This window comes from Macrotis lagotis, chromosome 1 (genome assembly GCF_037893015.1).
Source record: "Macrotis lagotis isolate mMagLag1 chromosome 1, bilby.v1.9.chrom.fasta, whole genome shotgun sequence".
NCBI classification, from domain to species: Eukaryota; Metazoa; Chordata; class Mammalia; order Peramelemorphia; family Peramelidae; genus Macrotis; species Macrotis lagotis.
In genome coordinates this window covers 896112417-896133958 of record NC_133658.1, presented here as the reverse complement: position 1 = coordinate 896133958, position 21542 = coordinate 896112417, and the positions used below count along the sequence as shown (strand labels likewise).

At 41.3% G+C, this 21542-nt stretch overlaps 1 protein-coding gene across 6 annotated transcripts in view; it reads right to left on the bottom strand.

Moving 5' to 3' along the window:
- MORN1 (MORN repeat containing 1) overlaps positions 1-21542 on the bottom strand; it is a 216971-nt gene that overhangs the window by 183964 nt on the left and 11465 nt on the right. For all 6 annotated transcript variants that reach the window (XM_074218692.1, XM_074218689.1, XM_074218688.1 and 3 more), the window contains exons 6-8: positions 21417-21504; positions 5725-5821; positions 1003-1113 (exon numbers count right to left, since the gene is read on the bottom strand). In XM_074218692.1, the coding sequence (XP_074074793.1) occupies positions 1003-1113; positions 5725-5821; positions 21417-21504 (296 nt within the window). The remainder of the gene's footprint in view (positions 1-1002; positions 1114-5724; positions 5822-21416; positions 21505-21542) is intronic.

The following is a 21542-nucleotide window of genomic DNA, read 5'->3' as shown; positions in this document are numbered from 1 at the left end:
TGCTTGAATACCTTCAATGAGGGCAATTAGAAACCCTCCCAGGGCAGCTTGAACCAGTGGCAGCAGCTCTTACTAGGTCATGTCTTTTGCACACAAATATACCTATTAGAATACTTTCTCTTCTCTGTTTTGCATTCTAGGATATCTGTGGTAAGTAGACATAAATTAAAGCAAATTAGTCCTTTTCCCTAAGCCAAGTTAAATCAATGCCTATAAACACATAGGCGTGTGTGTGTGTGTGTGTGTGTGTATTATATAAAGGTATATATAATATATACACACATAAGTGGATATATTTATCTATAAGTATTGAATAATATTTGTTATATATTTGTATACATTCATTCATTTATTTGTTTATTTAGTTAATAATAGATTTTCACAACACCGTTAGAGTTCAAACTTAGCCTGCTAAGGTGCAGTTATTAAAGTAGTACAAAGAATTGCTTATAGGATCTCTAGCTGAACCTATAGAAAGAATCTTAGAGGTCACTCACTACAACTTTTTTAACAGAAAAGGAAACTGGGGTCCAATGAGAGGAAATGGCTCTTTGAAAGTCACCCAGGTAACAGACTGAATTCTAGCACCTTTGATTTGAAAGACCATCCTGCTTTACCTGCACCACAATGCCTCTCACAAAGCCTCTTTATTTGGGTGGAAGAAAGAGGTCACTAGGTATGGGACAAATTCTGAATAAAGATCACACTGAGTTGGGGGAAAAGAAAGCAAAATATAATTCCTCATTCACATTACTAGTACATGTCTTGTTAAAATAACACTCTAAAAAAATATATATCCTGATTTCTCTCTCATCACATTCAACTTGGATCAATGTATACCATGGAAACAATGTAAAGACTAACAGAATGCCTTCTTTGGGGGTTGGGGGTGGGAAACAAAATTGGAGGAAAATTGTAAAATTAAAAATAAACTAATTAAAGCACACACACACACACACACACACACACATTTGTATCCATAATCATTAAAGATGCTCTTACTTTTGACAACCTCCCCATCATCAGTCTGGAGTTGAACCTTCAAGGTGAATGAAGATCCCTGTACCACCTTAATCACATTTGGACCCAAAATCACAATCTTTGAGGCTTCAGCTAAAATAGAGAAGAATAAATGTACATTTAGGTTGTAATAACTAGCTCAACTGTCTCACATTAGAATTTCTTATCCATTTAAAGAATGACTCTGAGAAAATGTGATTCCACAGTGAGTGAGAAACAAGAGTTGGACCCAGTTCTTGGTTGTATTTATGTATTTATGTTTTCTCTCTACTTTATAGAAGAAGTAACTTAGCCTTAAATAATAACAAAAGTCATTAAACTTATGTTTACAACTGGTTAAACAATTCAAAAATTTATCTTTGACACAGATATTTAGGATAAATTATTAATGATTCCCTTCCTTTGTGGGCCTTTCCATTGTTCTTCAGTCATTTGTTTAGCAATATATTTGTGTGTATATATGTTTTATGCTAGCCTTGTTATTATATAATAATATTCTAGGTTTACTTTCTTTGATTTGCTACAAATTTCTTTGAATTTTTATAATGTTTTTTATTGTGTACTCCCCCAAATAAGACTAAGACAAAGATATGAGTAATGTTATATGTTATTATTCTTGAAATATATCATGTTGACAGATTTTTCTTCAAAAGAGTCCACTGATTTGTAAGTTCATCAGCAATGAGTTATGTTAGTGATTTTTCACCCCTCTAATGATGCCAAAATTTCCATTCAATGAAACAAGTATAACAACTCTAACCTAACTTATTGAGAATAATACCAAATTCTGTCAGAGGAACTCCTAAGAAATATACAAAGTTTTGAGTGTCTTTTCAGAATTGAAAAACAAGGCATTGCTCCCCAGTAAGATACTATACAATTACCTGGAAAGAATTTTCTTAAAAATAGTTAACACTAAGTATATTAAAGCAATTTAATACCTCTAAAATTAAAACCATGACTTTAAAATGCTGTTTTATTGGGTTCAGCAAAGTTTTTTATAGCATTTCAACTATACAAGTGAATTGATATTAAATATAGATTGCAAAGATTTGCTGATTTAATACATGGTGAAAATGCTGAAGGTGAACAGCATGAAAGGTAGTTAGATTTACCATTGGAGTGGAATATTCTAGTATGTCTTACTGACTTGGAGCAGATTCAGACATAGCATCTTCTCCATCTGAGTCAGCAACTTTAGGCCGTTTCTTAAGACAGAGTGCAGCTCAAAGCTCTTTTGATTGTTTCATCAACATGAGTAAAATAATTTGTAATAGTGAGCTCAGATTTATGGCCACTCACGATGATTACCAAGCTCTCTTTGTAGCAAGGGTTGTCTCCTGCGATGCCACAAGCTGCCCAAAGGCAAGAATTAGCAGGTACTCTCAGCAGACCAGAGAACTGTGATATTTCCTTTGTTTTGTTTCTAGCATGTGTTTTCTTTCTGTGGTACCTTTGAAGCTTGCCATCTAAATGGATTAAAGGATCAGAGGGTTTTTTTCCTTTATTTGGAGGCAATCAAGGTTAAATGACTAGCTCAGGATCACACAGAGGGTTAAGTGTCTGAGGTCAAATTTGAACTCAGGTCCTGCTGATTCCAAGGCTGGTGCTGTCTCCCTCTTTTTTTTTATTAGAAGAAATTGAATCTATTTGGTGTTTCCCATTTCCTCATCTGCAAAATGGGGGTAATTACTGTATTTTCAACCTCATTGGCATTTTAGAGTGTGGGCTTAAAAGTCAGAAAAATCTGAGTTCAAATTCTATCTCTGCCATTTACTAACTATATGACCACAGGGTCACTGTTTGAGCCTCTTAATTTCTTCATCAATAAATGAAGGGGGTTGGACAGGATACCCTTCAGTATTGATTCCAATTCTAAAACCATATTTTTTGTGAATAGTATTTTTATTTTTTTCTAATTACATATAAAGATAGTTTTCAACATTCTTTTTTTTTTTTTTTTTTTAGTTTTTGCAAGGCAATGGGGTTAAGTGACTTGCTCAAGGCCACATGGCTAGGTAATTATTAAGTGTCTGAGGCCGGAATTGAACTCAGGTACTCCTGACTCCAAGGCCAGTGCTCTATCCACTGCGCCACCTAGCTGCCCCAACATTCTTTTTTTTATAAGATTTTGAGTTCCACATTTTTCTTTCTCCTTCCCTCCACTCCCCTCTCCCCAAGGTGGCCAGCAATCTGATATAAATTATAGATGTGCAGTCATAACAATATGTTCTATGACCTGTATCTTAACAATCATGTATAAGCTGTTGGAGGCTCTAAGAATACAAATGACTATTGGATGTGCCACTAATCATCAGTGGCCTCGAGATGACAGGCTTTCCCTGACTGGACGTCTGCAAGCAAAGGTTGCGTCATCATTTGTTGAATATGTTGCAAGAAGTGATATTAGTTCAAATATGGGGCTCTATGTTCTTCTTCTGGCCCTGTTCCTGACCTGGAGGAATTCAAAACCATGTATCCCTGCTGTCTCCTGCTCAGTGCCTGAGATCTACTTGCTCAGGACCTGCTCATCCCTGCAGCCTTCTCGACCTGGAATATCCCTCTGGAAGGTCCACCCCATCTGCCATTAGTGAATTTCCTCTTGGGGAGGGGTCAGAACCAGCCTTCATTCCCTTGAGGGTTCTGTTCCCAACCTAGACCCTCCCTGTGTGTGTTATCTTCCCTCTTGAGAATGTAAGCTCCTTGAAGGCAGGGACTCTCTTTTTTTTCTTGTATTTGTATCTTCATTACTTAGTGACTGGAACACAGAGTATTTAATAAATCCTCCCTCTCTTCCTCCCTCCCTCCCCCCAACCTCCATCCTTCCTTCCTCCCTCCTCCCTCCCTCCCTCCCTCCCTCCCTTCCTTCCTTCCCTTCCTCCCTCCCTTCTTCCCTTCCTCCCTTTCTTCTTTCCTTCCCTTCCTCTCTTCCTTCCTTTCCTTCCAGCTGTGAGACTTGGTGATTCCGATTCTGTGATTTCTAAGACACTGTCAGACAATTAATACTATTCTTACCTTCAAGTATATAAAAGGTTCTTAATATTATTTATAGAAAGATTAGATCTCTTAATTCTGAAACCCACTATCTTTAGTACTTTGATATTCAATCATTTCAGTTCTGCCTGAATCTTCATGATCCCATTTGGGATTTTCTTGGCAAAGATACTAAAGTGGTTTGCCATTTCCTGCTCCTTATTTTGCAGATGAAGAAACTGAGGCAAACAGTTGATTGACTTACTTTAGGGTCACACAGCTAGGAAGTGTCTGATACTGGATTTGAACTCAGGTATCCCTGTCTTCAGGTCTGGTGTTCTACTCACTGTATCACCTAACGTTACTTTTTCATAATATATCCCATAGTCCGTACTGTAGATATAACTCCTAACTAAGAATTGATGAACCCCTCAATGCAGATTGAGACATAAATTTGAACACAAATAATGAGATAATTTGTTTTGTTTGATTATACATGCTGTAACAGAAATTTTGTTGTTGTTTTTCTTGGTGGAAGGAAGAGGAGGTAGAAGGAAGAGAAAGCAGATTTTTATTGATTAAAAATTTTTAATCAAATTTTCAAAAAGTAAATATAAGAATACTCAATGCATAAAAATATCTAGGGGTTAACCTACTTGAACATACTCAGGATGTGTATAAATATAATTAAAAAACATTTTTTGGAAGAAATTAGAAAGATATTCACTGTTCCTCTTTGGGTTGAGCTGATATAAAAGAAGTCAAAACACTGCCTAAACATATTACTAGTTGTAGATATTTTCCCTTTGAGTCCTGTAGAACACCTGACTTTGCTACCCAGCATTCTATATGTGGTGCTCGATACCAAAGATTAGTGAGGCCTCTTTGCCCAGAGCTGAGGAGGAGTGTGCTGGGGCCTGCCTTTGGGCTGTTGTTCTATTTAGCAGCAAGGAGGGAGAAACTGAGAGCCTACTACAGGTGGGGTTCTCCTCTCACCTCTCCTGACTTCCGCACCCCCCCCATGGGAGCCCTCCCCTCCTGCTTCCTTATAGCAGGCCCCATTGAAAATGGCTAGGGGCTTGGACTGGAACAAAATTTCTCAAGCTGTTAGCATTTTAACTACGTTTCATATCGCAGGTTTTTCTACCTCTCTCACTGTTCTTAAACATTTTGCTCTAATAAAATAGTTGAAAGAAAAAGCAGGAGGGCATTCAAGAACATGGAGATGAAGCTAATTCATAGCGAAAATGCTACAGGACAAGTCGGACTAGTTTGTACTGTAATCCACGGAGCCTGGCCATCCAACTGTGATCCAAGCTGCTTATTTCCAGAATTATTCTCTCCTCCATGTGTTGGCCAGACTGCAAATAGGCAGGTCACATCTCATTTGGACAGAGATTTGAACCTGGGCTGTAACATGCTCCTATTTTAAAGTGAAATTAGCCAACTGCTTTTCCAAAAAAAAGAACTGAGAATCCCTTTTCCCATTCCATTAGTGTTCTTCATCTAATTTAATTCTAGGACTAGTCTCTTCTTCCCCCACTCCCCTGAATGCCCACTTAATCTAAGAACTACTGGCATGAGCTCCAAATCTACGCCCATCAGGCTAATTTAGAACAGGGTCACACAGAAATGTGAACACAACCAATAAGCCATATTAATTGAGAGAGAGACATCCCAAGCAATCCCCTGAATCTATTTAATAAATGAAAAACAAAATAAATGACATACTTGCCGGATAGCCATTGATCCATAGGCCATCGTAGATGATGCCAGAGCAATGAATCATGAGGCCTTGGCCATTGAATATACCATTTCGCCACTGTCCCTGCAAAAAGGAATGACATGGTGATTTCAAATTTAGATCCCAGGACAAGAAACTTTAAGAAGAATGTGGGATTTTTTTCTCTTTCTCTTTCTTCTTAAGAACTCTCAATAGCTGAGTGGGTGGTCCATGGAACATAGGAGCGACTTAAAAATACATTGCGAATACTTTTCAGTGAAAAGTTGAATGGGTGACTAGGAAACATTCAGAGATTATGGACCATTCAACAGTATTCTCTTAGAATAAAAGGGTTTCTGGAAAAACCAAATTTCCTTAAGTATTGTTCGAAACCCTTTTATTGAGGCTAAGAAATTATATTTTATCAGAATGCAATCAATTTTGTTTGGTTAAATAGGGTTTCCCTTTTGAATCTCAATGGTGCCAATAAGTATGTAGAAAATGGTACAGTATATAAAATGTAATCAAAACATGGTACAAATGGTGTACTGTTGAGTACGAAAGGATTCTTTTATTACAAAGTCATTCCATTTGTGCAGAGTATCATAAAAGAGACAAAAACGCTGCACCTACAGTACTGAGTGTTAGGATTAAGGCAAAATAATTACTCTGTTACACTATTCATTTATAAATAAAAAGCCCAATTAAAAAACACAGTTTGAACAAATGGAGCAATGTGTCTATCCTTTGCACACTGTAACTATGTCTCCCATAATGAGCTTGGCTTTCAGAAATAGTACTCAAAAATAAAGGAGAAAAGCCAATCAGAAAAAGCAGGAAATTATTTCCATGAAACTTTTCAAATACAGAACATTCAGTAGCATTTTACCAGAAGAAAGAATTCAACCAAAAAGTTTTAAATTTTAATTTAATCCTTTTTCTTGAAATGACAATTATTATATAACCATGAATTTCTCTAAGTTCCAAGAATGGTGGCAGAGACCATTCTGAGATGTTTGATTTTCAGTCTTTTAATTTTAAACACTGCCATTTGGGAAATTCCAATTTTACAGAAACTAAGATTCTGAAACAATAACTTTTAGCCTTCATAATCACTTGAAGAATATGAGTTGAATAAAGATGAGTTTTTGTTTCAGGAAAAAGTATGGGGTCATCATAAGTGCCAATTTCCCCAAAGTTAGTTCAGCCCCCTCTGAGTCAGTGCTGATGGACTCACTTTGTGGCTTTTCTATCCCATTGCCTGGACAATAGGCATTCAGAACTCATTTGGTTTTTCCATTATGGATAATGAGGCCACTTGAGCGATGATGAAATCAGCATAGCATCATCCAAGAGGGGGAACACCTGGAGTTCTTGACCCTTTGGAGGAAAGCTCACTTCTATGTGGTCTTTGTCTTTTGGAAGAATGCCCCTTGATGGTAGAGCACAATCTTTGGCAAAAGTTAAAGATGATACAATAGGCAATGGAGAGAAAGACCTAAGGTTGGCCAAAGGAGGCTGCTAAAACCAAGAACTGTACAAGAAAGGCAGCACAAAGGTATCTTCTCAGAGATGTATAACTACGAAAGAAGATAGGCTGACAGGTATCACGGAAAGATGAAGAGTGTGCTCTCCTGTACACACAGAAGATAAGGGGACTAGAGGAAGGCCTGGATTCATTGGATGAAGCCCCTCTGGAGATCTCTAAGAGAAATAAGGCCAAGACCTAAGATGGAAACATATGGATGGACTGTGAGTTGTGCATCTCCATCAACAGGACTGCAGACCCAACAAAAGATCTAAATTTTTAAAATGCCTCACCTATTGATGTACTAAAAGCATTCTGCCCAAAGCACAGGACCAGGAGCCTTGTACAGAAGTTGCAGAGGCAGATTTAGACTGAATGACAGAAAAAAAGGCTTCCTATGAGAACTATTTCAAAGTGGAATGGTCTGTCTTGGATTCTAGGATCCCTGGCTCCTTCTTTATTCAAGGAGATATTCTCCCAGAAGCTGGCTTAATCACCTCTTTGGTAGGCTTTTCATGACAGTCTTACTCAGTAACAGGTTGGTCTGGATGACTCAGGGAGTGCCTTCTAATTCTGAGATTCTGGGGGCTGTTGAATGATTTTTCTTCTTGTATTGATTTCTCAATCCACTATGCAAAAAGGTTAGAACTGTGTCCACCCCTGCCCTCCCATCTTCTCTAACCTCAAATACCACATTTCAGAATTTTTTTCAAGTGGACATTTTAAATTCTCTGCAGTTTCGTGTATAGAATTTACCTTGTCAAATACTAATCTTGCAATTCTATCCTGCTGAAGAACTTTGTTTGCAAAGCAAACTAAAATGGAGAAAGACCATGATATACACACTAGGCAAAATTTCCATCTGTTCCATGTTTCTTTGGAGTATCTGTCAATCACTCCTCCTTCTGCCCTCAGGGGCCATCAGAACATGGTTAATCCCTGTCACAGGACAGCCCTTCAGATTCCTGAAAACACTTGCAATGTCTCCCCTGATTATGAGTTCTCTCATCTCCAGGCTTAACATCCCAAGTTCTTTCAACCAATCCTTATTTGGCATGGACTCAAGATTCTTCTCCCTATCTTGGTTGCCTCCCTCTAGAGTTCCTCCAGTTTATCAGTAGGGATAGTGTTATCAGTGCAAGTTGGTACCTTCTCTGCCATTCAAAGTCTTAGAATTTCCTGGGTCACTGAAAGGTTGAGTGACTTATCTAGTCATCCCTATGGTCAGAGGTGAGACTTGAAATCAGGTCTTTCCAACTCCAGGGCTTAGCCTATGGTTTATCAATTTGGACTTAGATAATCTGAGGTGTTCAAAAATGAACACAATACTGCAGATGGGGTCTCAACCGGTCATCTTATTCCTGGAACTTAGGCCTATTAATGTAGCCCTAGGACCATAGATGGCACAGAAGATAGGGTGCTGAGCCTGCAGTCAGGAAGATTCATCTTTCTGAGTTCAAATCTGTCCCCAGCCACTAACTAGTTGTGTGATCTTGGAAAAGTCACTTAACTCTGTTTACCTTGGTTTCCTCATATGTAAAATGATCCAGAGAAGGAATGACAAAGCACTTCAATATTTTTGCCAAGAAAAACTCAAATGAAGTCAAAGAAGAGTTGGACACAACTGAAAAATGACCAACAAAAAGATCCAGGGGTAAGCTTGAAGGACTCAAGAGAGATAATTATTAAAATGGATCTTATTTGGCTATTTTTGCAGAGTTCAAAAAAGCTTGTGCCATCAGCACATTGTCTACAAAAGGAGGCACCTGGAGTTCTTCATACTTTGTAGGAATCTTACTTCTGTGTTTACTCTGTCCTTGGGAAGAATATCCCATAATGGGGGGGGGTATAATTTTTGTCAAGATTAAAAGTTGAGGATGATGCAAAAACTAATGGAGAGAAAGGCTCAAGGCCAACCAGAGTAGGTTACCATACCCAAGAACTGTACAAGAAAAGCAGCACAAAGGTGTTATCTGAGAGATGCATAAACTTATATTCTTCAAGTGATGGTGAAGGTTACAAGCTATTTTTCAGAATTGTGGATTCTGAAGAATTGGAATCACCTAAAAGGCAGCATTTAAAAATTAAAAGACTGAAAATTAGCCATCTCAGAATGGTCTCTGCCTCCATTCTTGGAACTCAGAGGAAGATGCAGTTACATAATCATGATGATTGTCACTTCAACAAAAAGGTTACAATTAAATTAAAATTTAAAATGTTTTGTTGAATTCTTTCTTCTAGAAAAATGCTACTGAATGTTATTTATTTGAGAAGCTTCATGGAAATAATTCCTTGTTTTTCTGATTGTGTTTTCTCCTTTATTTTTGAATACTATTTCTGAAAGCCATTCCAAGAGAGATGATTATGAAATTTTCATTGTGAGCATTTACACCTTGGAGATCTATAAAGGCTATAAATCAGGGCTTGATTGATTGTCTTCTTGATTTTCTAGACTCTGGAAAATTAGAGAGAATATGTTGATAAAGCAGATGAAACTTAGGTACAGCTGGTCATTAACCATTCATCAGAACAGCCCTGTCTAGATTCCATTAGCTTCAAGGGGTTGCCACATCACTCAGATGACTCCTACTGAGTTTGCATTCCAGTAAAACTCCCCAGGTCTTTATTTTTTAAACAAATGATTCTATAATCATTGCCCCCTATCCTGTAGCTGTGAAGCGACTTGTTTAAACTCAAGTACAAAACTTTGTGTTTATATGTGTTTCTTCCCTTTGAGATCTTGTTCAATACTCCCATCACCCAGTATTGATCCCAACCCCAGAACGTTAATTAGCCTGAGGTCTCAGATTTACTCCAAAGGGAGGTAGGAGGGAGTCAATTCCAGATCTTGGTGAAAAATCCTGGACAAAAAATGCTAAGTCTGAAACAGAGAGTATATGACATAGTGCAAGAAAAGGTATATCCACCCATGAAAGACTTCTTATTCTGAATTATCAGGTTACTCTCAGGGCAGTATTTGGATTACTATGTTTCTCAATCCTCTAATTTGCCATAGGTAAAATGCATATGCTTTCTCAAATCTTTACAAATGAAGTCAAAATTATCTTTCTTAAAGAAAAAAATATATTAACTATTTCTTCTCAAAATGCCAATATGACACCTAAATGTGACTCAGAATCTCAGAGTTGTAAGAAAAGTCAGAGGTCATTGAATCCAATCTGCATATAAACAGAAATTCTTTGAACACCATCATGTTATTCAGGTTTGACTCATAACCTCAAAACATAAACCTGAACTCTACTACTCATACTTGTGTACTCAAAATTGTTAGAAAACTTGACAAAATACAATAAGCATTTACTGATGGCCTTCTGTATGTAGCATAGCACAGTGCATTGACTGGAAGTCAAATCCTGCCTTAGACACTTCTTAGTTATGTGACCAACCTGGACAATCAATTGAGTGTTTGGATTTCTGTTTCCTTATCTGGTAACTTTTTTGACAATTTTAAATAAGCATTTATTGAATATGCATGTTGCTATAGATACAGAGATAAAACAAAAACAGTCCTTGTCTACAAGGGGTTTATAGTCCATTAATCAGAATGCCTGAAAACCTTATAAAAGATACCAAGTCATTTCTTAATATAAAACATCTTGCTATTCAGAGGTGGCAATAGTGATATCATTGGGAAGATTTTGTAATTTCAGACTTTCACAGGGATTAGAGACAGGGTCTAACAAGGGTTGAGCATGGCAGCAAAGGACCAGTTTCTCTGAGATCTCCAAATGTCTGAAGATTAGGAAGTTCCCGACCTCCTCTGTTGTTGAACAGTTGTGGATGAGAGAAGCTTCTCTAAGTTTGAGTCTAGATCCTGTATGATGCTTGGCACAGGATGGGAACTAACTAAATGGCTGTTGATTGATGGAGTTCTCTGACTATTGCTCTTCTGTCCTGCTCCTGCAGCAGAAAATTGACTTTTTCTCCTTGATAGCCCTTTCTTACTAGTCATAAGTCACCTCCCTTCTGCTCCTCTCCTCTTCTCTCCAATTTAAATATCACATCAGTTCTTTCAGCCATTAGAACGTCATACCCCAACACCTCTTGTCCTCCATTGAACAGATAACAGTTTGTCAATCACCTCTTAAAAAGTAGTTCTTGATAGAATTGAAACCAATGCTCCAGTCACTAATAATAAGAGAAATGCAAATCAAAACAACCCTGAGCTTTTCACAGGGCTACAAAAAGACAAAGATGATCAAAGATGGAAGTGGTCAATGAGAGAAGACACACTAATGTTCTGCTGGTATAGCCACTGTGGAAAGCAACTTGGAATTATGGAAGTAAAGAGATTCTGTTGCTAGACATAGGTCCCAAAGAAGTCACTGACAAAAGAGAAAAGCCCCATACAACCTCAAATAATTATAGTAACATTTTTTGTGGTTATAAAGGATCTTGTATGGGGAAAGTTTGGTTGATTCAAAACTAAAGCTGTTAATAAAAATTATTTTTAAAAATGATTCCCAGAAAGGAACATAAAGGAAAAAAAGAGGTTACTGTTAGCTATCAAAGAAATAACAGAGGCATAATTCAGAATCATTGAGATTGCTGGGAAATCTAGGTATAAATTAACAAAATTAAATTGAACATGGAGACTATAAAGTCTGATGTTTTAAGTTTAAAAAGAACCAGTTTTCCAAATAAAGAAAAATGAAGACCCAGCCAAGAAGAGCTTGTGTTTTCTCTCAAATGGAAATAATAATATATATTGACATTTGCTCATTGATACTTTCTATGATGAGATGAACCTATAGTTTGGGCAGAATGGGGGAGATGTGGAAGAATGATGTATACCCTTCAAAAAAAAAAACACAGTCTGGCCCTGGTTTTGCAGAGTGGGATGTTGAAAACAGGAGTTAAGAATGTCTTCCCTAGGAAGGGGCAACACTTAGGATGGAGATCACATATAAAAGTGCCTTTGACAACCTCTTTTGCCTTACTGAGACAGTAATTAACCCTAATGACTAAGAGTAATTGTCAGTTGAAACTCTTAAGATACAGGATGCATTCACCAATCAAGTAGCAACTGCTTTATATCAAAGCCGAAACATTCATTTGAAATACTCCAGAAACAGTGATAACCCATGTTAGACTTGTTTGCTGTCTTTGAAAAGACAACATCATTGTAATTAATAAAATTCATAAATTTTCCCATTTCTATATTTACAGATGAAGCATGATGTCTATAGATACTAAAATAGTTTTTATGGAGAAATGAAGAAAATGATAAAACAGGATGTGGATCTGGATAGTGAGGGTGAGAAACAATATGTCACCATATATAATATAGAAGTAAGATAATAGATAGAATGCAAGAATGTTAATTAACTATACAAAACCTTGAAATAAATAATGGCAATGCAAATTACTTCTCTATTAATCTGTGAAAAAATTGTGAGTAAACATGTAATATTAATCAACTTAATTTAAAGGTAATATATTCCTTTTAGAATCTCCTAAACTACTTCATGCTTTTTTTTCAACACTGAGTGGAATAATCAGGTTTGATATCTACCAGGCTATTCAATGATTAAAATTAATAATATTTACCATTGTTATTAATGATGTGGCAATCATTTAATATAGCAATTCTGGGAATACATTAATATATAAATAGATATCTGGGATAGTCAGATATTCATGGGTACAATACTGAGATTAATCAGTATAAATATATTCAAATGAGCAATGCAACTAATCAAATAGTGTAGAATCTTTTCTAATTAATGTTATAAATCATACATTTAAAAATTCCATCCTTTCTTCGTTAATTGACACGCACCCAAAGAATGAACAAATATGTATTAATAAGGATGCTGGCAGCCCACAGCCTGTCTCTGGGCCATTTATCACCAGATGTAATACTACGTGGGCTGTGGCAGCGCGTGGCAGTGCAGCTTAAGAATTCCAGACCATACACTCCTATTCCATGGGATTGGCTTGACTAGCCCTTTCACCTCCTTTCATAATGAAGAGTGCCTCGGTCTTCTCTGTGGGATCACATTCCCGTGCAGAGTCTAATCACGGCCATTTGTGAAAATGGAGATGAAAGATTAAGTTAAAGAGTGGTGCTGAGGGGTCGTGGAGGAGCTGGACCTGGGTTCAAGACCCCATTCTGCCAAGAACTTGTAGGATTTTGGGCAATTTGTTCCCCTTTGCTGGATCTCAATTTCTGCATCTGTGAAATAGGGGGATCAGGCTCCAAGATCTCTAAAGACCATTCTATTTCTGGCATTCAATGATACTCCAGGACCTCCAGGACCATTATGCGCACATGTGTGTGTGTGTGTGTGTGTGTGAGAGAGAGAGAGAGAGAGAGAGAGAGAGAGAGAGAGAGAGAGAGAGAGAGATGAGCCAAAACTAAGAGTAGAAACAATGTAGGACTAAAAAAGAAAGTATTTGTTACTTTGAAAATAAAAGAAAACAAGAAAAAAAATTAGAAAAAATGACTCCTTCCCTCAGACTGCATCTATGCCACCAGTTTTAGTTAGTGATCAAATGTTTTTAAAAGAAATACAAATAAACTATCATTTGTTGGAGGTGGGGAGTGGGGGAGACAAACTAAGAACCTGGTGGATGCTTTTATTGTGAGTTGTCTAAAGACAGTAGGGGTATCTTGGATCTCTTTGCTTGCCCTGTGTCTAGTAAAGAGGCCCACATGTAGCAAACCCTCAGAAGGCATGTGCTGAAGCATGATGACTAATTATTAGACCTCTTTGGTCATGTCAATAAACCTCATCTCTAAAATGGATACAACTGAGGTTTCAGACTCCATCAAGTCCATACCCCTAACTTTATAGATGGGTAAACTGAGGCCCACAACAGTTAAGTGACTTGCCCAGGATCACACAGGTAGTATTAGAGTCAGGATTTGAAGCCAGTTCCTCTGCCTCCCTATGATAGCCAAATAAATAGAAAAAAATGAATTGGGGCAGCTAGGTGGCTCAGAGGATAGAGCCACTGAAGTCAAGAGGTCCTGAGTTAAATCTGGCCTCAGAAACTTAACAATTGCCTAACTGTGTGACCTTGGGCAAATCACGGAACCCCAATGCCTTAAATAAATAAATAAATGTGTGTGTGTGTGTGTTTAAATGAATGAATATTGTAGAAAACACCAGTTAAGGTCTCTGAGAATAACCCATTAGACAGAGTATGATGAATGTTTTGAAAGCCTTAAAACACTACAGAAATGTGAATTATTCTAATTATTGCCATCCTCCTCTGTAGAGAAACTTAGGGAGGGAAAGACAAAGATTAAGAGTAAATATAATTTTAGAGAACAAACACCAATGATGGACAAAATCTATTTTGATACATTCTATGATGACTTTGGTTTCTATTAGAATTATGTACTGGCTAATTTCTGCTGAATAGACAGCTAAGTGACACCATAGCACATAGAGCACCTGGTCTGAAATCAGGAAGACCCAACTTCCTAAATTTAAATCACATCTCAAACATTAGCTGAGTGACCTTGGACAAGTCACTTCATCTATTTGCCTCAGTTTCCTCATCTGTAAAATGAGTTGGATAAGAAAATGACAAACCATCTCTGTATCTCTGCCAAGAAAACCCCATATGGGGTCATAAAGAACTGGACATGAATGAAAAATAACTGAATGATAAAATTTCTGTAGTTTTGATTAAGCTCTGAAAACTACCTTGAAATGCCAATTAAGACTACATCAAGAGTGAACAAAATCAGCTGCATTGTAGCTTCATTTCTAACACAAAGAGCACATGTATACAAGATATAAATGTTATATACACACACACACACCACACACGCATATATATATACATAAAATGAAAAAGATAACATTGTTATTCAATAACATAAGTTATTGAATCACATTGTTGTATGTAAAAATGAAAAAAGGTAACATTGTTATTCAATAACATAAGTTATTGAATCACAGAATAATTGCAACAAAAAACCTGATTGTCATTTACAAAGGACCAATCTTATGTTAAACAACACTTTCATTGATAATTTGTTTGGACAAATAAAAATGTTCTGGAAATTCTTTTATTTTTAATGCTAATTTCTTTTAGAATTTTGTTAGGGGCTACTATGCAGAGAGATATCTGATTATGAATGAGGGAAGGTGTTTTGAATAAATTGTAAGAAACAAGTACTTAAATTTTTTTTCTTCTTTCAGGAAGCAATTTCTAGTGAATTGATGATTATTTCCCTTTTCAAGTGAGGAGCTTTTATGCTTTTATTGGAATTAATTTTGGTTACTTAAATCTCATCTAGTCTTCAAATGATATTATATTTTCAGAATTCCTAGGTGAATGTAAACACCTCAATTATTAAATATCAATCTGCCATCTATAATAATGAATTGCTTTCCAGTAGGCTTACACTGCCTCAGTTGTTCCCATAATGCCTGTGAAGTAGCATTTTAGAGAAAATATGCCATGTGTTTTGCTGACTATACAGAGAAGTGCCAGCTTTTTTTTTTTTTTTTTGCAAAAATTCCTTGTAGAAGCTGGAGAGGAACAAAGAAAACTATGAGTCCTGAGTGTGATTTGGTTTGGTCTTTTTGTATGACAGAAAAAAAAGGAGGGGCTAGTCATATTGAGAAGGAAGGGATACCCAGGGAACAGGCTAGGTGCTAGATCTGGGGGTAAGTCTCTTCCAGATACCCGGCAATCCTGCCTTAGAGGATTCACGGGAAGCCACAAACAAGAGAAGCACAGGAGGGAGAAAGGTGATGGATAGTGATCAGCATCATTACAGGGAGTGCCCTTAACAGGGAGTCCAATAACCTGCTGAGGTCCCCCAGGGTGTTTAGGGGATCATTAGTAAGTATCAAGAAGGTGCCAGCTCTCTGTGTATCTCTCTAAGAGGAAAATTCTTTAGTTCTAAACTGAGATGTTTCAAAGACATGTACTATCAACTGGGAAAACTTCAGGAAAACTCCATGCAAATGAACAAAGCAGGTATTCTTCCCATCATAGAGAGATACACCAAGGGCTCTTGGACAGAAAAGATTCATTCATCAATGTTTTTTCTATAAATAGTGAGCTCCCTCAGTGTATTTAAACCACATGAGTCTTCAACAAAAATTATCTTTTCAGTCCTGCTCAGTAACATAAACACTTCAATTTATAGTTGCAGAATTGCAGAATTTTAAGAGATGGATGGAAGATGTTAGAACTCCTCTAAAGCAATATCTAAAAATGGTCTGTTTTATGGGTGGGGGGGACTGCATGGCCAGTTAGCAGGGATGAATCTGGAACCCTGAGCTCCTACTCCCATTCATCATAGTGCTCTGTCTTTACTTCTTCTAAAAGGTCTTGAGACACTTTACACATTAACAAAGCTTGGTTATCATGCCCAGCTTTCCAAGCCCACACCAATGTCATGAAATGAGAGTGTATTATTATTCATGTGCCAATATGTCCTGATATTTATCTGCATCAATAGCCCTCTTTTTCTTTCCAGATCACCTCCCTCACTGTCCAGATACTCCAAATCCTGTTTAATAGTGAGATCCTTGAAATAAGTCCAGAAGTTGGGCATTTAAAGAATTTGTATTTATGAAATCGAGAATTGAAGTTATAGGACATTCAAACCTCTTACCAAATGAAGCAGCCCTGCAAATAAGCACAACTATTTTACAGGCCTACAAAGCACTTAAACCAGCCCACCTTCTCCTGCGACTGAGAAGCTATCCCCAGAACACAAATAAAATGCCAAAATACAAAACAAAACAACAAAATAAAGCAACTTAGATGACTATATTAGCTGTGACCTAGGTCTCTACTTCCCAGAATTACGATGTACAATCCTCCAAGAGAGTGGGAATAGAGAAGTTTGGCTCAAGGTTCCTTTTCTGGCTATCTGCCCACTAGAAAGAAAGTGTCCCTAGAATTACTTTGGGCTGTATTGCTTCAAACAGTCAGGCGATGAAACTCAGGTTGATTCTAAAGGAAAATGTTGCAGGTGAAAAAGCCCATCCGGCTAGCCACCTGTTTCGTACAGCTAACAGGTGTACCAAACAGCAGGCCTTCCTCTGGGAAAGAAGACAAACTAAACCCAGCCAAAACAGACAAAGCAGCAGTGACGGGGACAGACCGGAACACAGCATCTGCTTCCCGGCACAACTGCCAGAGGAAGCCGGAGAAAAGAGAGAACAGGTAGGCAACATTTCTGATGTGAAAACAAATGTTTGAGTTCATTAAATAACAGACCAACTCCATTTACTCGCCATCAGGATCTCTTCTCATCTCAACTGTGTGCAGATATTTATTCATGTGTTCAAATCAAATAGAGCCACAACACCATCCATGGGGTCTCGGCAATGGGGACACAAAGGAAGTTAGGCAATGTTCAAATGAGGCCGTCTTAGAATTTCCAGTCAAAGGACACACGTCATATTTTTATTTATTCATTGAAGCTTTATGCTTGCCAATGACCAAAAGTTAAGATTCAGTTTATACAATTAGACAAAATGCAAAATTGAATAATTAGGGCCCCAAACAAATCAGAAACTCAGAAGGAAGCATATGAGGAGATGCTAGCAGGCAGTGGAGAGGAACCAAGGAGATTATAGGGGAACTGCATTTGGCTCTATGTTTCCAGGTGGCTCAGGAAAAAAGCATCAAATCCATTGAGTTTCTAATTTTCTTTTTCTGGCCTAAGAAAATATGTAGAAATTTGTCTGCACAGACAAACCTCTTTCCTGAAATCAAATTGAGCCAGTGACCTCTCATGTGAGACCTAGTCTAAGGGATTTTGGGCAACAGAGTCCACAGTGCCCTGGACTAGTTCTGTAAACCATGAAAACTGTTCAAGTGGACCTTCCTGAAAGGGGTGGAGGCAAAATACTCAATGGTAACTTAGCAGAGACATTCTAAAGCAGGAGATGAACTGGGATGACTTGGCCCAGATACCTTGCTCTCAGATGATTTTAACTTGGAAACATTTTAGGAAATGCTAATGCATACTTATGTCCTATGGCCCAGTGTGTGAGGATGGGCCATTGTGCCATAGGTATCCCTTCTGGCTTCAGTCTTATCTTTAAGGGACTCTGCAGCAAAACAAACAATCAAACAAAAACACTGCATTTCTAGTCACAGGAAAGCATAATCTCAGTTTGTGGCTATACCATAGAAGGGCAGCAAGATGTGGTCAAATGATAACTCCAAAGTGAGCAATAAAATACTAAATCTAAGCTGAAGGATTTAAAGGGAATGAAAGAAAAATGAAAAAAACAGTTATGGAAAAATTCACTTTTCTATTATACCTTCAGAAATAAATTTAGTGGAACAGAAGATACATCTCAGTTGAATAGTAAAACTTTGGTTTCTTGCCATTATCAGTTTCCATAGTTCATGTGCCCAAGTCAGGATTTACAGATGGTATAAATGTAGTTGGGCTAACATGGACATTAGATAAAATCAAAGCAAAGGCTCAGTGTCTGAATAGAATCATAGCTATTGGAAAGCAGAAAAGAGTTAACTGATACTGGGTCTATACATTTAGGTCAGTGGTATAAAGGAAAATCAACACACAAAATAAAGGTCTTCTCATTTCAAATTTAATGAGGAAAGGAGGTTCTCTCTTGTTAATTCTCATTCCACAAAAATCTTCCACCACCTCTGAAACGCTGTTAAGAGTAAAAATAACAATAGTTGGTATTTCTATGTCTCCATAAGAGTTGCTAAGTATAATGCATTTGAGCCTTACAACAAGCTGTTGGAAAAGGTACCTCGGTACCTATTTCATTTCATGCACAAGAAAATGGAGGTTCTGAGACGTTGAGACACTTTCCCATCTAACAAGTCAATGCTAGAGATGAGGGGAGATCTGATCCAGGTGGTTCCTGGCACTCCCCACAATGCCAAGTCACCACTCTGAGAATGAGCCCAACAAGGAGAAGTTACAACTTAAGGAAATAAGATCATGGAACATGGAATGAACCTAGATGGCATGGACCATGCCATCCTTGTCATAATTTAGCATTGGAAGAGACATAGGAGATGAGCTAAAGCAAATCCCTTCTATCTATTAGCTTCTCTAAGCTTTGCAAAGCGCCTTTCCAACAACCTTCTTATGAAGGATGTAACAGAAGTATTGTTGTTGCCATTTTATACACATAGGGAACCAAGGTTCACAAGCAGGAGTCACCGCAGATCTTCGCTCTCAAACCCCGAGGTCTGGCAATTTCACCTTTGCGGCACCGGCACCTGCCCCCCCCCTCCCCTTCTCTCCTCTGACATGGTCTCCATCCTGGTGTAGGCCCACAGTACTTCATTCCTGGACTACTGCACTAACTTCTGGGGACCTGACCACCTCAAGTTTCTCCCTACTCCAATCTATGCTCCATTCAGATCATGTCAACCAATCCCCCAGCCCCTAACCGCTCCTTCCTCAAATAAACTGCTGTGACTCCCTCCTGCCCCCAGGAACAAGTACAAAATGCTCTGTTTCACATCCAGCACCCTGCGTGACCTCCATCCTTCCTTTCCAGTCTTCTTATACCTCATTTCTGATCCAATGACAAGGACCTCCTAGCTGTTCCTCAGACAAGACCCTGCATTTCTGGGCACTCTAGGCCTTCTCTCTGGCCGGCCCCTCCACTGGAATGTTCTCTTCTCTTTGCTCTGAATCCTGATTTCCCTGACGTCAAGTCCCAATCAAATCCTCCCTCCTACTTGCTGCTGTGGCAGTCTTCCCAGTCCTCCCCAAGTCAGCACCTGCCCTCCGAGGTGATCTCCAAGCTGTGCAGCACTAACGGGGTGCTGCCACCCGGCGCCGCCCCATTCACTGCTGGCCGGCTGGCGCTCGGGGAGTCTCTGGGAAGAGTCTCCTTGCCCGGCCTGCCCGCTCCCTGCCCGCGCTCCACCTGGCTAGGCCCACCCTCTGCCCCGGACTGTTTCCCTGGCAGAAGCAGCAAGGCTTGTGGCCGAGGACCTCGGGCCCCCGGGGTCACCCCAGGGGCCCGTCCCAGGCTCCGACGGAGGGCACCGCTGCCCGGGGGCTGGACCAGAGTTCCAGCCCCGTTACCCTGACGTGGCCGAGGGAGTGCCAGGGGAAGGGGCAGCCCTGGCACCGCGACGCTCCTCAGTACGGCAGCTGCCAGCGCCCCCGGGGGCCTCGGGCAGGGCCGGGGGCAGGGGGTCACCCTCACCAGCCCGTCCTGGAGCACGGCCGAGGGGCGCCCGCTTGGGGGGCTGTGGGGAAGGCGGGTGGGCCGGGGTGCCTGGCCCCTAAGTGGGGAGCCGCCGCCCAGGAGGCGGGGGGCCGGGGCCGGGGCCGGGGGCGCTGCAGCCGGCGAAGCCTTGCCCGGCCCGCGCCCCGCGCCCCGCGCCCCGCGCCCGCGCCCCGCGCCCCGCGCCCGCGCCCCGCGCCCCGCCCCGCGCCCCGCGCCCGCGCCCCGCGCCCCGCCGGCTCCCCGCCCCGCGCCCCGCGCCCCGCGCCCGCGCCCGCGCCCCGCCGGCTCCCCGCTCCGGGCAGGCTCAGGCCCCGCATCCCGGGCCGCCCGGAGGGAGAGGCCGCGGCGCCTCCCCGGTGCTCGGGCGCCACCTGGCGGACACAGCCGCCCCCCGCGCGGCCCGGAGCCCGGCCCGGCTTGCCACGTGCCCGGAGCAAGGGCCCGCCCCGCCCCGACGTGGCCCCGGGCTGGGCAGCGGCGCCCGCGCGCGAGGACGAGCCGGTGCCCGCCGGGCAGGGCCGGGGGCAGGGGGCCGGGCGGGGGCAGGGCGGGGGCAGGGCCGGGGGCCGGGGCCGGGGCCGGGGGTTGCTCACGGCCCGGAGCCGCCGCCCTCGAGCCCCGGGGAGGCCTTGCGGGGCGGAGCCCGGCGGGCGGGGCCGCGGGGGCCCGGGGGGTCCCCGAGTCTTCCAGGCCGCCGCCCCCCGCCCCGCACTGGGGAGAGAAGGGGCGGGGCCGCCTGCCCGGGCGGGGAGGGGGCGCTGCTGAGTTGGGAGGGAGGGCCCCCGCCCCCCGGCCCCCCGCCTCCCCCGGCCCCCGCCTCCCCCGGCCCCCGCCCCCCCGGCCCCCTCCCCCCCGCCTCCCCCGGCCCCCTCCCCCCCCGCCTCCCCAGCCCCCCCCGCCCCCCCCCGGCCCCCTCCCCCCCCGACTCCCCGGCCCCCCCCCGACTCCCCGGCCCCCCGCCCCCCCCCCCCCCGCCCCCTACCTGGTAGCGGGACCCGTCGGCGGCGCGGAGCAGCCCTCGGCCCTGCTGCCGGTCCCGGACCCAGTCCCCGTCGTACGTGTCCCCGTTGCTGCGGCAGAGAGAGGGGGTTCAGGCCGGCCCCGGGCC